The sequence below is a fragment of the Carcharhinus amblyrhynchos genome, chromosome 1 (assembly GCF_965287045.1).
Source record: "Carcharhinus amblyrhynchos chromosome 1, sCarAmb.v2.hapA, whole genome shotgun sequence".
NCBI lineage: Eukaryota > Metazoa > Chordata > Chondrichthyes > Carcharhiniformes > Carcharhinidae > Carcharhinus > Carcharhinus amblyrhynchos.
Genome location: NC_137324.1, coordinates 127,208,337 through 127,225,942, shown reverse-complemented (window position 1 = coordinate 127,225,942; position 17,606 = coordinate 127,208,337). Strand labels below are relative to the sequence as shown.

At 41.6% G+C, this 17,606-nt stretch overlaps 1 protein-coding gene across 5 annotated transcripts in view; it reads right to left on the bottom strand.

Moving 5' to 3' along the window:
• Positions 1 to 17,606, bottom strand: part of sorcs2 (sortilin-related VPS10 domain containing receptor 2) — a 591,285-nt gene that overhangs the window by 134,475 nt on the left and 439,204 nt on the right. For all 5 annotated transcript variants that reach the window (XM_080192200.1, XM_080192208.1, XM_080192218.1 and 2 more), the window contains 3 exons: positions 9,783 to 9,847; positions 6,043 to 6,161; positions 2,146 to 2,235 (listed from right to left, as the gene is read on the bottom strand). In XM_080192200.1, coding sequence (XP_080048326.1) covers positions 2,146 to 2,235; positions 6,043 to 6,161; positions 9,783 to 9,847 — 274 coding nt within the window. The remainder of the gene's footprint in view (positions 1 to 2,145; positions 2,236 to 6,042; positions 6,162 to 9,782; positions 9,848 to 17,606) is intronic.

Below are 17,606 nucleotides of genomic sequence, written 5' to 3'. Positions count from 1 at the left end.
ACAGTCACTCAAGGCGGGAATTGAATCAGGGTCCCTGGCGTTGAGGCGCAGTAACGCTAACCACTGTGCCTCCATGCCACCCAGTTGGGGCAAGGACAATGAATAGCAATAGAAAATGTAACTTTCACTGCAACTGAATCTTCAAACAGCTGCTTGGTAGTACAGAACTTGAACATTTCTGAAAAGAGAGATATCATCCCAAAGCTTTTCATCCAGTACTCACCAGGGCAAACACAAGAATGCCAAATTTCAAAAAATCACAAAAACGTATAGTAGAGGAGAAAAGAGTGCCGAGTGACAAGTTGACTCTGATCGCCTGAGATATTACTTGTCAATTTTAACAGGGTATTTAATTCTTCTGTAATTCAAAAAAAATGCAAGGCTTGAAAATAGAATGAGTTTCTGCGTATGAATGTTAGCTGTTCTTAACAAGTTCAAATTAATCATGTTATGGGCTCAAATAATGTGGTTGATAAGGCCCAACAGTGAATCCACATCAATCTTCTTATTCTTTCTACAGCTGCAAATGGTTGACTATTGAACAGTAAAATAGATCTTCTGTGGCATTGCTCGCAGGGATAGAGAATTTTTTAGAACATCACATGTATTAACAAAATATGGCCGATGACCTTGTGCTCTATATGCAAAGCTTTCCATAGACATTGGGGTAGATTTTACCATTGCGTTACATCCATTTTTGGGCGCAAAAATGTGATAAAGTGGGGTGCGAGGCCATCAACGTGATCCACGCCCATGTCCGCACAGATTGCCACTTTACTGAAATCCAGGAATGGCGGAGATTCGATTTGCAGTCAAAATGGGCACAACTGCAATTTAAATGCATTTGCCAATCTGGAACCACGCCATAATGGAGCTGCCGAATAAAAGTCTGAGCTGGGCGTTTCAGCTGCTGAAGAGCACATTCAGAGCTTCCAACAGCTCTCTGACTCAGATTGGTGGCGGCGGCGGGGAGGAGGAGGAGGGGGAGGAGGAGGGGGAGGAGGAGGGGGAGGAGGAGGGGGAGGAGGAGGGGGAGGAGGAGGGGGAGGAGGAGGGGGAGGAGGAGGGGGAGGAGGAGGGGGAGGAGGAGGGGGAGGAGGAGGGGGAGGAGGAGGGGGAGGAGGAGGGGGAGGAGGAGGGGGAGGAGGAGGAGGGCCTGATCATTCTCTGGTTGTGGGAGGGAGGGGAGCGAGGCCAGATCATTGTCTAGAGGGGGAAGGGAGAAGGAGGAGAAGGTGGGTCAGATGTATCTCTATTTGGGGGGGGGTGGGTAGTGGTGGTGGGGCTGATTGTTGTCTGGTGGGGAGGGAGGAGGAGGCGGGTCAGATGTTCTTCTTTGAGGAGGGGGGTTAGTGAGGCCGGACAAATCTCTGGAGGTTGGGGGGGAGGGGGTGGGTGGATGACTGAGGCCAGATGGATCTCTGGTTTGGGGTGGGGTTGGTGGCAGCAGACAGATCTCTGATGGGGGCACAGGGGGGAGGCAGGGGGGTCTGCTGCCACTCTGCAGGTGATCAGTTGGGGGGGGGGAAATCAATCTGGGTAGTGGGGGGAGTGATAAGGGGGAGAGTGATGTGTGTGGTTGGTGGGGCGGGGGAGCTACTTGGGGACAGTAATATATAAGAAATAGGAGCAGGAGTAGGCCATCTAGCCCTTCGAGCCTGCCCCGCTATTCAATAAGATCATGGCTGATCTGTCGTGGCTCAGTTCCGCCATGATCTTATTGAATGGGGGGGCAGGCTCGAAGGGCTAGATGGCCTACTCCTGCTCCTATTTCTTATGTTCTTATATATGTGGGTAATGGGGGAGGATGGATAAGGGGGACAGTGATGTGTAGGGGCCATCGCTCCCACTTTTCACTCCCGCGCCGCTTTCTCCACTTTCTGGAGCTCGGAAGCGATCTGACATGGGCGCACTTTTTCAAATTTTTTTTCGAACTGCGCTTGCACAGTTCAGAGTTCCAATTGTTTCAGCCACACAACGCCCCGCCCACAGCGTGAATGGCTGGGTGTGTATGGCAGTGCCTGAAAGCAGATTTCTAAGTCAGATCCCAGATTACACCCAGATTCAGCACTTAGAATGAAAATGGTAAAATCGGGCCCATTATTACAATTTACATAAAGATTGCAATCAGTTTAAAGTGGTTACCTTCGGTAGTGCATATTTTGGTAATTTCATCTGAACAAACTCGCCCCTCCGATAAGAGACGTAATATGTCGTCCGGTTTTCAGAAGTTGCCTGAAAAAAAAGGTCATGATTGTTAGTCACCAAGAAATTAATACTGAAATGAAGAAATGAATAAAAGTGTCAGGATTTACAAATTATTTACTTAACCACTGAAAAACTAGAAAAAAAATGAACTTAAACATGAATTGAGATCATTGATAATGTTCAGAATTTGAAGTTCTTTTTTTTTGATTCTTGCCCCATTATTTCTCTTCCTTGTTAGGGCCCTCCAAATATGGGATTAAACAGAAATTGAATCCAACCTCATTGATCTTGCTCAGTGATCAGGATCCTGACAATATTCTGAAGTGTGGCTTCCCTTTGAATTTACTTTGTGTGAAATCTTCTGCTCTCTGTGTTGGTGCATAATTCCTGAACTGTCGGGGTATACTAATATGTAGAATTTCACATGATGGTACAGTGTATTGTTTTGGTGAATTTTATTGGGCAACATGGTAGCACAATGGTTAGCTCTGTTCTTCACAGCTCCAAGGACTCGAGTTCAATTCCGGCCTTGAGTGACTGTCTAGGTGGAGTTTGCACATTCCTCTTGTGTCTGCATGGGATTCCTCTGGGTGGTCCAACTTCCTCTCACAGGCCAAAGATGTGCAGGTTAGGTGAACTGGCCATGCTAAATTGCCCCTTCGTGTCCCAAATTATGCAGGTTAGATGGATTAGTCACAGAAAATGTGAGGGGTTGCAGCGATAGAACGGGGGAAAGGGTCTGAGTAAATATTCTTTGATTTGATTTGTCACATGTATTAGTTTTGGTGATTTTTATTGGACAACACAGTAGCACATAGTGGTTAGTACTGCTACCTCACAGCTCCAAGGACTCAGGTTCAATTCCAGCTTTGGATAACTGCCTATGTGGAGTTTGCACATTCCTCTTCTGTCTGAGTGGGTTTTGTTTAGGTGTTCCGGTTTCTTCCTACAGTACAAAGATGTGCGGGTTAGGTTAATTGGCCATGCTAAATTGGCCTTTCGTGTCAGGGGGTTAAGAGGCTAAATATGTGGTTATGGGGATAGGTCCTGGGTGGGACTGTTGTTGGTGCAGGCTCGATGGGCCAAATGGCCTCCTTCCACACTGTAGATTCTCTTTAATAGTATACAATGGAATGTATTGTTTCTTGTGAGCTATACAAAGCATACCATATACAGAGAAGGAAAGAGTGCAGAATGTAGTGTTACAGTGATAGCTAGGGTGTAGAGAAAGATCGACTTAATATGAGGTAGGTTCATTCAAAAGTCTGATGGCAGCATGGAAGAAGCTGTTCTTGAGTCAGCTGATGAGTGATGTCAGACTTTGTTAGAGAATTGGTGCAGACTTGATCAGCTGAATGGCCTCTTCTGCACTGCAGGGATTCAATGATTCAAGTAAATATGTCTGATCAGACCAGGGCAGATTCTCAAAAAAGAAAGCACTCCTCAATGGAGACTTTTTCTCAGAGCTGTAATTTCTCATGTGATGTTTATTTATAAAGCATTTTGAAATAGTGACTAAAAGTCCTTCTTAATCAGATAGCTTGCAGCAACTCACAGGTGGAGAAAACAGAAAAAATATGAACATTTAAAGCATAAGTATCTGTAAATAGATAAAATACTGTACCTGCTTGTGAAGAAAGAGTAGGAGCAAGAGATAGAAAAACAAATGAGTGCATGTATAACAGCATGCTTTTAAAATCAAACGGAATTCAAAGCCCAGATAGTACCAATGAAAGAAGCAATTTTTAAGAGACTTTGAATTGTGAAAGTTCGGTGGACGCCTTTAATAAATAGGAAGTCAATTTTAAAATTGGATTTAAATGGCTAAGTAGCTTAGATGAAAGTAGGACAAAGAAAAGCAAAAGGGGGAAAATATAGCAGACAAATGCATAAAATTAAACTTTTTTAAAAAAATCAAAGTCAGTCCCTGGGATAAAAGCAAATATCACCCCCCAAAAAAATGACAAATTTCAAATGATCATAACAATTTATACTTTAGGAAATGTTTTGGCAAGTCGACTTAGATTGGCTAAGCAGTGCCATGGAGAAAGCAATGGGTAAAGCTCCCGGGTAATGATAAAAAGGTGCATAGTCTGAAAATATTCCTTTTGTTTGCAGAAAACAAGTGCTTGGCTTTGAATATATGTCACCTCTTGCAAATGTACATGAATCCCATTACGAGCTGGACTGATGATCTTAAATTGGTTGTTAGTGTAACTGTTAGCACACACAGGAAGTGCTGTCCAAATTGCAGAATCACATCTAACAGTGGATGTTTATTTTGGGTTTTGCAAGCATGTGCTAGTTGAATACAGTCCGTACTTTGCTTATTGTAAACAGCCAAAGGAATAAGCCAATCTTTGGGAATATACTGCTTATTTATCTGACATTGTATCAGCACTAATTAAGACATGGTGTTGCTACATTGTGTGGTGGACAAATTATCTTCTTGGACTGATAGCAGCTTTTTGTCTGTGGCAAATACCATGCGCATAGTCACTACATAGTAGCACCATGAAATAGCTTGTTCATTCCATCGTTCAAAGTTTTGAAATACTTTTGCCTGTCAAAGGTAATATGAGGTAGGACAAGAACTTTTCGGATCCAAAAGTGGCAGCCTTTGACCTATTTGTGAATTTGCATGATACACAGTGAACAATGATCTGATCAGAACAGCAGGATAGGAATTTGCACTCTATTTCTGTGTCAAACTTCCAAGGTGATCAAATGGCTAGCTGTTTACAAAATGTACATGGGCAACCCCTATAATACATGGAGCTATATGAATCCTAAAGTGCATATTGATTCTTGAAGTGCATATAGACTTGCTGTGGTCAGTAGAGGATTTCTCAATTAGTACTACAAGGAAAGGGAGCATATTGATCTATGAAGACAAATAAAGAGGGTGGCAAAAGTCTCTGTAAAGGGAAAGTACTGAGATATTGGGACATGAATTTGCATCACTAGCATTAATATATTTTAGAAGCCCAGCAGCCAAGGGCCAAACCAGGCTATGAGGTGGCTACATTCATAGTTGGGGAAGTTTAGCTGAGGTACTGGGATTGGGGGTGGGGATGATCCCACAGAGCCACTCATGGCTGTGGGACAAAATATTATTCTGGACCTTCCTGATCCTCCCCACAAAATGAAAAAAAGTGGCCTTGGCCACCTTTTGAATACATGTCAATAATTCCTCTAATAAATGCTAGTTATGCCATTTAACATCAGCACAAATGGACAGAGTATTGACAATACACGTTCCATCCAAATATACCATAGAACTGTGCTTGTGGTTCTATACACAGCATAGGAGCTAGATTTACATATTACTACTTTAAATAGGTGGGCGATGGAACCTATGTAAATGCATCGAAAACGTGTGTGCACAAAAGCACAGAAATGCCCCTTTCCACTGGTCAATGGGCAGTTATTTTGTTTGATGGATTTTATTGAAAACCGGTATTTGAAGGGCTCCCCCATGGAGTTCAGAACGTGGTCATTTAACTCCAGAAAACATCAGGCTGACACACTGCTGAACTCAGCAAAGGCAGTATCAGCAGAGCGCGTCTGCTGCACAGCCCTGATCTCTAAGGAATTGGTCTGTTTCCAGAACAATATACATCTGTTCATTTTTTTAAAAAAACTCTGTACTTGCCACAACAATAAACCTACCTAAAGGTGAACACTTAACTCCCTGGCAATTCAATTTTACTTGGCTACAAGGATATCTATACAATTTGTTGTAATTTCTGATCTGCTGTTTATATATCATCATTATATTGAATATTATATATTAATAAGGCACAGGTAATGAAGTTTATGTGAATTAATTACCTGAATGAAAATGTAGTCGTCATTGACAAGTAGCGAATTCTGATCTATGTTTCCTGGGAAATTAGTTTTTAGTGCTTTTTCAGTGCAGTTTGAAATTTGGCAAGTGACATAAAGAAAGCCTGCATGAAAAAAAGTAAAACAATATTCAATATTTCTCAATAAATAAATAATCAACTGCAGAAAAGAGCCTGCCTGCTGCTTTCAAACTTTAAATCTGCTATGCCCAGCAGTGCAAAGAGCACAGTATTTCAATTCTACTTCAAAGCCCCTGGTTCAGATTACCTCAAAAGGTATACTGCTGGCTGACTGGTTTAGTTTTTATCACTTTCTTCCCTCCCTATTTCTGAAAAATAGAGGTGACCTTGTACTCAAGTCAGTGAGAAAGATTCTGATTGATCACAAGTCCCATGAATGAATAAAAAAAAAATGACTGGTGGATTTCTTTTTCTTTCACTTAAAGCAATGGTTAAAGCAATAACCATTTCTAAACATCTAGGAGATAGCAATACCTGTGATGAAGTGTAAAAGGCAAATGTACATCACAGTTTGCCGTGTTATCCTTTTAGCCAGCCTCGCACCTCAAAACATACAATCATACAATCTCTCCTTCACAAATAAAGGGATCACTGCCTAACAGCTGACAGCATGGTCTCAAGCTACATGCAGTTAATGGATAATGTAGATTTATGACAGAGAAGCAGCAGTGCAATATTTCACTGGCATTGCATGTGCATCCCAGCAGCAAATCTGTCAGTTGGCAGGTTTGTTGACCGAATCCCGGAAGGTGCATTATCTATGCAGAATTCTAACCTGCACATGCACCCAAACATCTTGCAAAGTGCTGCTCTGCATTAATCATTCCCACTTGCACAGGCTAATATTTGTTCTCCATCTAGACAAAATATTCTGCTTCTGGCAATTACACTAAAAAGCACACTTGGCTTTTTTTTCTCTGATAATTACAACTACAACAATATTCATCACATATGTAATCATTAATCATCAAACCCATTATTTTTCAGAAGTAGCTGTAGTTAATAAAAATGCTAATAGTCTAATCAAAATAACTGCCAACTATAATTACCTCAAAAAGATGTACTTTTGGTTTCAACCTCAACATAAGTTGGGTGATTTTAATTAGCACAAGGCTGCAGTTCTTAAAAAGCAATATAGCTCATAGCAGCACAAACCACTCGCTCCCTGCCCCTGCGTATAAAGTACTGCTGCTGCTGGTTTGCTTTAACATAAAGAATTAAAGATGTTGACCTCATGAGTGTTAATTAACAGTTGACCAGTCAAGTATCCAAACATTAGATTGAGCTTTTCAAAACCAATCTAATGTCTCTTTTATGTAATTCTATTACAGATTAGAGCTGTTTCCAGTAGGATAATGTAACTGATTGACCAAGGCTAGCAAACTCCAATCCATTTGCAGCAACACAAAAACATGTCTGCATCAATCTTGGATACATTCAACTGCCTAAAAATCGTAAATATTAGCTTTCATTTTTGTGTATGGATGCTTCCAGGCTTGCTGGGAAAGCTCTACACAAGTTAGCAAGTCAGAAATGACTTTTGCAGCCTGGGTTGAGCAAGAGTCCAACAGTGTCCTTACTGGCAGTGGCTGATGCTTTCATTTACTTCTGCTGACTCAGCTGCCTACAGTGGAGTTCAGGAAAAGCCCCCACTGAGCTGGTGCTTAGATTTTCTGGAGGCAGCAGCACATGACAGCACTGAAGCTGAACTTAGACTGTCGTCAATGGCAGTGCTGTAATGTATAGCTTTTCACTCCTCCATTTTTAAGATTTATTTTCCCTTTGCCCCGTTAACTTTAATATTATCTTCTCCAATCATTAAATCCTTCTGTGACTATGCCAACTCCTCAAGGAGACAGCAGACAAGCAACCACTTCCTGAGGTAATGCTTTTTGTCCTTGAACAGACGTCTGAAAAATATAGGAATAGTTTTGGTTAATTTTATCTGGGATAATCTTTCCTTCTTCTGTTCTACCCTCTGATCGATCAAGATGACCTGGCTGAGTTCAGAAACCTGATGGGTGGTACTTAATGCCCTCTCCTGGATCAGGTTTGGTAGTAGACCAACATTTAAACAGGCAGGGGGATGGTAGCTGCAGACCCCACTGCCTTCCTGCCACTGACCCGATTTGAGTTTGTGGTGGGAAGGCTCATGGACGGCCTACCCATCCCAACTCTTTTGAGTTAAATCAATTAAATCAAATTAAGAAAACTGAGGACAGCCTCTTCAAGGGGAATCACCCGAAATCAAAACAAAACAGAAAAGAAACTTAAAGCATTAAACCAGCTCCAACCACAAAGCCCTCAAGTGTGCAATTGATCCACCACTGCTGAGTGGTCAGTCACCATGCAGGAAATTCAAAAGCGAATCGTGTTGTGTATACTTGCATGGACACTGGGGGCTGGAGTCAAAAGTGCTGAAAGCCTGAATGAGGGATCTGGCTTTGGAAAGTGACAGTGGAAGTGTGTTGAGACCATAGCCATGTAGTCAACCCCCCTAACCACCCTTCCCACCATATCTAACTCCATGGCAATCCTGAGCTGGGGGCAGGGGGGTTGTTATTGCTGTACCACCAGCAACCACCTCTCCAGTGGTGCTGCCAAGCAATGAAGAGCTGCCGGCCTCTGATTGACTGGAAGCTCTCCCTGGGCAGGGCTTCCACCATCCCCACCCCACGAGTACTTGATCCAAATGTAGACACACCTTTACCAAGTTAAGTGACCGATTGGCACTTAATGTGGCTGGCCTTCCCCAAAGAAGGCAACATGAAGTTCTCCCCTACCCCTGTGTCTCCATAAATACCATTCATTGTTTGGGATAATTATGAGAGTAAAGATGGAAAACTTGTAGCTTCCTAGAATTCTGAATAATAAACCTGCTTTAGAAACCTATAGTTTACAAAACATTGTGCTGAATATTTTACAATCCATTAAAGATCTTGAAATTGAGCTGAATCAATATTAGCAGGTAAACACATAATAATTGTGTTTACGTGGGTTGTTCAAACAGCAGCCAGCATACAAATACATTAATTGGGTCCACAAAACATTTACAGGGAAGGACAGGGTGGATAAAGGTAAATTGTTTCCATGAGTTGAAGGTTCTAGAACCAGGAGCCATAATCTAAAAATTAGGGCCAAGCCATTCAGGAGAGATGTAAGAAAACACTTCCACACAGAATTGTGCAGGTTCGAACTCTTCCTAAAACTGCAATGGATGTTGGTTTGATTGTTAGGTTAAAGTCTGAGTCTCAAATTTATATTGAGGTGGGATATCAAGGGATATGTGCCTCAGGCAGTCACATGGAGTTAGGTCACAGATCTGGCATGATTTTATTGAATGGTGGGAGTGGGCTCGAGAGGCTGAATGGCCTACTCATGTTCCTTTATTCCTATGTCATTGTAGTATAGCAGGAAGACAGTTGATCCATTTAGTCCCTTTTCTACATACCATATTTTAACTCTAATATTTATCCTGTGTAACTTTAAGGCTGCATCCTGAGTGCTCGCCAATAAATGGTGTTTCTAAAAAAGGACTGGTGAGGTGTATAATTGCAGTCAATCTGCTATCAGCCATTATGTACTCCAATTGACTCAGCTTAAGCACACAGATACAGCATATTCCTTGTAACTATCACTGGCACAGTGTACAGCATGCAGATGTATCATGATATCATTCACTCGGTATCACTAGACAATCTTTACCTCCACTGTTGTCCTGAATTTCCATGTGAACCAAATCAGGGTCACTGTCAACTCCTGTCACAGACCTGGAACAAGAAATAACCATTAATGTTTCTTCTCAAATCTAGTAAGGAATCCAAGCTTATAAAAACAGATTTCAGGAATTCCATTCTCTTCACCTGCTCTTGTTGCCTCAAACCAGATAGGACTACAGTGCTGTAGCCTGGGGTGTTATTACAGATAATTTTAAATGCAATGGGAAACCTTGTCAGGTTGCCTTGTGCATCAAGTTGGGCACAGTTTGCGATCCAATCTGTTTGGGATCCCTCCGCTGGCAGGCATCATGTATTTTGGAAGACTGCTGTCCTCTGGGGGAGCCATCTCAGGCTGTAACTGCTCATGGATTTGGAAACTCACTCTGTCCCTATTTAATATTGGAAAATAAGATTTCTGCCGGTCATGTTTCAGGCAACTCCTTAACCCTTTCCTTTCCTGGTTTAATAACTCAAACTTTAAGGATTTAGGGGCCTCTGTGTACTGAAGTAGGACATGGACTTGCTTACAATTTGGGATGGGTATTGGGACACTGTTCCTGAAAGGACAAAACTCCAGAAGCCCTGTGGGAGTTTGTCTGGCTCAGACACACAAGTGCACATCCTTCAAGTGGCAAGTTTCTGTAAAGAGAGTCTCTGCCTGCACTGCTGCACTACCCATTAGCACAATCCTTAGGAGGAGCAGGGAGCTATTAGACCAACAGCCCTCATTCTAAATTTCTGGCACTCAGGCTGGAAGGGCCTATTTTATTGCAGAGAACACACCAGTTTCCTTGGGATGCCAGTTCAGCCTGCAGAAAGGTATCTCGCATCTTCCTTCATGCTTCCTTCCCTGGGTGGGGGTCTTCTCCCATCAAGATCATCCTGCTGATCTTTCCGATGTTCATGGGAATGGTTCGGAAAGGATCTGTCTGTGTTTCCAGGCCTGTTTCCTGGATGAAATCAAAGCTAACTGCTGTGACGGCTGCATCCCAGATGTTGCAGGTTGGAGAGTAAGCAATTTTTGAATTCCTCCCAATAATAACAACTCACCCAATCCCTCAAAGAGAGGATTCTGAGGGATCTTACCCATCAGTCAAACTTGATTTGCTTTGGATAGTCAAACTCAATGTAGTTTCTTGTGGACATCTTACGAGTGTACCAGAATTGCTAGCTATATGCCTCTGGAACTAACTCATAGGCACTTAGGATGGCAGCCTTGGTCTGCTCATAGTACGTGCACACATCAGGAGACAGGATGCAGTAGACCTCTTGGGCTCTCCCTGATAGCTGCCCTTGAACTAAAACATCCAGATTTCTGATGGCCATTTTAGCAGTCCAGTTAATTCTTCAAAGTGTCAAAAAAATGACCCCACATTATTCTCTTTGATATTGAGAATGAATCTTGCATTCCTGAGTTCCTGAGGGAGTGGTTCTGGGTTAGGAAAATTTTCCCTTGCAGTATCCAGCTGTCTGGTCTTTCTCTCTCTCCCTTTGAACTGCTAGCTCCATTTCCAATTATCAGAGCTGAAACTCTTATCTCTCCATTTCTCTTATACTTTTGTCTCCTGTTCCCTTGCTCTCTCTATCTCTGTCCTGATCATGAGACTCTAGCTGCAATCTGAACTCCTCAAGCTCAAATTTGGCAGGGAAATTGCCATTTCCTTCATCTCCGGGAACAGAGTTCAAGAAAGTTTATCTATTAATGTCAATGTAGGCTTACATTAAGACTGCAATGAAGTTACTGTGAAAATCTCCTAGTCGCCACATTCTGGCACCTACTTGGGTACACCGAGGGAGAATTTAGCATGGCCAATGCATCTTTCAGACTGTAGGAGGAACCTGGAGCACTCGGAGGAAATCCATGCAGACATGGGGAGAAGGTGCAGACTCTGCACAGACAGTGACCAAAGGAATCAAACCTAGGTCTTTGGTGCTGTGAGACAGCAGTGCTTCCCAAGAGATTTGCTATGGTAAGTTATTGTGCTTTAAAATTCATTCCAGCCACCAAGTTTTTCTTATTGATGTCCAGTTGTATCTTTTATATCAGATTTTGCTTATTCTAACTTGGACTCTGCTCAAATTCAAATGTTGATTCTGGAAGGATCAATTTAAGCTCCCAATTTCAGTTGTTGTGTAATTGCGGGTTAATTTTAAACAACACTAATTTCTCTTCCCAATGGCTGTCCACAAACAGAAAGATGTTTTCATTTGTTTTCTCCTCTATAAGCAGTAAACTGTGGACAATATTCCTGGTGTAGTCTCATCAAGACTCAATACAATTGAAGCAAGACATCTTTACTCCTGTACTAAAGTTTTCTTGCAATAAAGGCCAACATACCATTTACCTTCCAAATTACTTGCTGCACCTGCATGTTAGCTTTCAGAGACTTATGAACAAGAACAGCAAAGTCCCTTAGGACATCAACACTTCCCAACCTCTCACCATTTAAGACATATGCTGTATTCCTGTTTTTGCTACCAAAGTGGATAACTTTGCATTTTTTCACATTGTATTCTTTCTGCCATATTCTTGCCCACTCATTAAGTCTGATAAAATGCCCTTGACATTTCTTGCCAATCCATTAATGGCCTGTTAATTCCAACTCTCCGTTTTCTGTCCGTTCACCAACTCCTCATCCTTGTCAATACATTACCCCCAATCTCACATGCTGCAATTTTGTCTAACCTCTTATGTGGGCCTTTTTAAAAGCCTTCTGAAATCCAAAGATTTCATTTTTAACTTCACTCTGTCCTTTTGTCCGTTTTTTTTAAGCCTCTCCTGGTCTCTCCAGCTTCTCCCAAGGCTGTTGTGCCTTTTTTGAGCTTTACTATTTGTGCAGGTGCATGGGACCTTTGTCTTCAGCTCCAAGTCTCGTTGATCATGTGCATGGGCCTGATCAACATAAAAAATCTAAAAGGACACATTTACTGCTCTCCCCCAGCCGACATGCACGGGAGGCTCAAGATTCATTGGATTTTGGAGATGCCAGCCACAGAGCTGAAGGCAAAGGTTAGTTTTAGTTTAATTACAAGAATTTTGAATTTTTTTTGCGCCACACTTCATAGTAGCATACTGGTTAGTTGAGAACTACTGTACTAAATTGTGTTTATATTTTTTTCTCTTTCTTGGTCTCTGCTGAATTCTTAAACACTCACAACCCTCAGGTTTACAATTTTTTTGGGCAACTTTATAAGCCTCTTCCTTTGATCATATACAAACTTTAGCTTCTTGTTAGCCATGGTTGGATCGATTTTCCTGTTGGATTTTGTGCTTCAAAGGGATGTAAATTTGTTGTAAGCTATGTATTAATTCTTTAAATGCTCACTATTGCCTGTCCAGCGTCATATGTGTTAATCTAATTTCCACAGCCAACTTGTCCTATATCTTCAAAGTTTCCTTTGTTTAGCTTTAAGACCTCAGTTTCAGATTGAGCAACATCACTTTCAAACTTACTGTAAAATATTACGGTCATTCTTCCTCAAAGGCTCCTTTGCAATTAAATTATGAATTAGCCCCTTCTCATTGCATAATATTAGACCTAAAATAGCCCATTCTCTGATTGGTTCCTCAACAACCTGTTCCAGAAAACTGCCACATATGCATTCCATATCTACACCTTGATCTGCCAATTTAAAATGCTCTCTCAATAATGTGCTGATCTTGTCCTTTACAAATAGCAACACCCCACGTCTGTTTCCTTTTTGCCGATCCTTCTCTAAATATCAAATACTCTGGAATATTTCTTTCTAAGTCCGGGTAAACTTGTAGCTGTGTCTCTGCAATAGCAATTAGATCATACCATTTACTTTCATTTGTACTAACAATTCATCTACGTTGTTGCGAATGCTGCGTACATTCAGATAGTCCCTTTTTAACATTTTTCCATATTTTGATCCTATTTTATGCTGGCGTTTTGTTTCCACTGCCTTATAATTCCATTTACTACTTTGCTTCCAATCATTACAAGCTTTGTTTCTCTCCTATTTGAAATCACTCTGGTTCCCACCCCCTGCTGGTCTAGTTGATCATGAACTATTATCAGGCATTCTGTTTGCCTACGTTGAAAAATATATTGCACGAGTTTTATAATTGCATGCGAGCTTTAACCTCACTGCGATACAGGAAATAAGACTTTTATGAAAAAAGATAAAATACTATCTTAGCATATGAAGATCAAGACATTCAACATATGAGTCTTGCAACTACTCAAAGTAGGATCGTGGACTAGATTTTGTACCTATCAACTAGGAACAACCTGTCAGTAAATTATATAATTGGAATGCTCAATATGTTTGCGTCAAATTCCTCCAGATATATTAATGGAGGAAACTTTTTATTTCAAACAGGTCAATAACTTTGGCAACTAAATTTTAAATACGTAATTTAAGGGTCATTTGCTTTTCGATTTGTCTGGCAATATTGCACTATTCTGACAAATATCATTAAATCATGCGCATCTTACATTTGACAATTATCATTCAGCTGGTAGATGTTATCCGTCACAATATATTTCAGTTCTTAATAAACACTTGTGATACGCATGGCACTTGCACATTATTAAGTGAACACTAGATGGCCTCATATAAGTGCACTGTAATAATTATACTTCAAAATCTCTCTTCTGTTGTTATTGTGTTTTTCCAGAGTCTGAAATGAAAAGGAGCTGCTTATTACTACAGATTGCAATCGGATTGCAGGTTAAATAAGCATTGCGACAAACCAATCCTGTTAAAAGTAGAAAAGTCAGTTTTCTGCTAAATAATCTCCTTGCAGTTCCCAATCTCTGGAGGACCACCAATTTTGCTGCTGGAGGTAAAAGAGAAAATTGATCTTACTGTACAGCATTTTTGATAAAGGAGAAAGAGGAGGGAGTAAAATTTCAAAAATCTAAAACCTGACCCCAATCTGATTTGAACATGCCCCTCTTCCACTTAGAAGTGGCGTGCTGACGGTGACTGAACTGTTCTCAGGGGGCAGACTGGTATGAATTAACTCGCACGCTTTGTGACAGACCAGGTCACACAAAAATGACAAATTCACAAATTCTGTGGAAGTGTTTACTCTGTCACGCTCAGCAGCTGGAAAGTATACAAGTAACAATGGAAATTCATACAAAATGTTTGCTTCAACTTTATTCCTGTTCATTTCTCAATCTGTTTGCCTGTCTTTCTCCTGTACCCTCCTTATCCACCTATCTATCCCTCTCCGGAATGTTGCCCGATTCATGGTTTGGTGAGTTCTGCCTGACCTTAATTCCTATTCTTCACATGATTCTTCTACCTGGCTCTTCCCTACCTACTCTTTTGCTGCTAAAGTCAGATTTCATAAATTAAAGGATTGAGATTAGATGAAAAATCAATTTACTTTCTGCATGGACATTGCTAAGGAAACAACTGCCCACCTAAGTTCTTTGTGGAAATGGAAGTGAAATGAGGTTGAAAACTAAAGGACAAAAAGCTGAAAAGTGAAATGGGGAGGGACAGACAGTAAACCTCCAAATTGAATACCATTTCTGACAAAACACAACTTCATGGCAGGCACTTAAATAAATATCACAGTAACTTCATCGCAGTGTTAATGTAAGTCTACATGTGATATTCATAAACAAACGATTAAGCAACAGAGTGCTGAAACTCAGAAAAAAGTCTGAGAAGACTGGATACATGAGTATTTAGAGGAAAAAAGGTACAGTTAGGCCATTCCACAATCTCTTTCATCAGTTTTAGTGTCAAATTCTTAAAAATCGTGAAGTTTTACTTTTCAAAAGCCTGATCATTATTATAGCGTACACATTCCTTAAACACATTCTGGGACACATTCTTCATTTAACTGTTGCTTGATTGTAGTAGCATGGTCCTTGAAAGGAAGAGGGGGGAGCAGGCAGGGGAGAGGGAGGTGTTCTTAGGATCATGTGACTGGTGGGACACTATGAACTGCTTTGATGGGAAGTAGAACCAATTGGCAGGAGAGCATGGACTATACAGGTCAAGGATGGGCCTGGGAGTCCAGAAGAGCAGTCACACTTATAGTCTAGTCTTATCTTATTGTACATGTATATAAATACTCTGTTGGCAATAAAGCCTTTAAAGTTAACATAGAACATAGAACATAGAACATTACAGCGCAGAACAGGCCCTTCGGCCCACGATGTTGCGCCGACCAGTTACAAAAACAATGACCCACTAGCCTATACCAATCCCTTTTCGTCCATAAACCTATCCAGAGATCTCTTAAATGCCCCCAAACTAGACGCATTTACAACTGCAGCAAACAGGGCATTCCAATCCCTCACCACCCGCTGGGTAAAGAACCTACCCCTGACATCCGTCCTGTAGCTACCCCCCCTTAATTTAAAGCCATGCCCCCTCGTGCTAGCTTTCTCCATCCGAGGAAAAAGGCTATCACTATCCACCCTATCTAAACCTCTAATCATCTTATATGTTTCAATAAGATCCCCTCTTAGCCGCCTTCTTTCCAACGAAAACAACCCTAAATCCCTCAGTCTCTCCTCATAGGACCTCCCCACCATACCAGGCAACATCCTAGTAAACCTCCTCTGCACCCTCTCCAACGCCTCCACATCCTTCTTGTAATGCGGGGACCAGAACTGCACACAGTACTCCAAGTGCGGCCGCACTAGAGTAGTGTACAGTTGCAACATTACACTGCGACTCCTAAATTCAATCCCCCTACCAATAAACGCCAAGACACCGTACGCCTTCTTAACAACCTTATCTACTTGATTCCCAACTTTCAGGGATCTATGTACACACACACCTAGATCCCTCTGTTCATCCAACAGAACTAAATTTAAAACAGAACTAAGTCGACTTTGATCTATTACATTGATCAAAATAAATTTTTTGACACGGATTGCCGATTGGAGGAGATGGTAGGTTGGGAGGCAACTGTGGAATGGGAGGAGGTGGCAGAGTTCATGAGGGAGATTATGGGTCAGGGAGACATTATTTGTTGGGGGTAGTTCATGAGTCAGGAGTGGGGAGAAGGAGAAATCATGGGTCAACGGGGGAAGGGTCTGGAGGAGATCAGGAGGAGAAGATAGGATAGGATGTGAGATGCTGGAATTGTGAAGACATTATGAGTTGGCAGAAAATTGTGAGTTGGGTGGGGGAGCAATTTTGAGGTTATAGGTTTGAAGTGATCATTGGGAGGGTGGTGGGATTCAGTCCTTCTCGTTCACAAACAATGCTGGACAATCTGAACAGTCTAGCCATTCTCACCTTTCTTTCTACTGTGCGGTTTTTCCAAGGCCTGAAAAACCTGGTCTGCAGCTGTTAAACAGTTTCCCCTTGGACTTGGGGGTTTAACTGGGGTTTCTTTAAAGTCTACATGTTACCCTAAGAATGCTACCATGGACCATTCCTTAGGAAAAAAGGTTATTGCTTATTTACAGATCTATTTTTACACACATCTAAGTACTCTACACAACACTGTACTTCTGCTTCCCACCAGATCTACCCCCTAGTCAAGTGACAGTGCATCGCAATTAAATCAATAGCAGTTGCTCCTTATGCTAACTCTTCAATCTACATCCATCCAGTGCCTGAAAGTGAAATTAAGTTAGACTGTCCCATTGTTGCTCATCACTTGTCCTAACTTTCTCATAATAATGAGGTAATTTTTGGTAATGGCATTTGTTGTAGAGCTGAGAGTTGTGCTCACAGCCACAATCCTATCAATAATACTGATGGCAAAAACCTGTTTTCTACCAGTGAGATTCTGTAGTGGGTGGCACAGTGGTTAGCACCAGGGACCCCAGGTTCGATTCCCGACTTGGATCACTGTCTG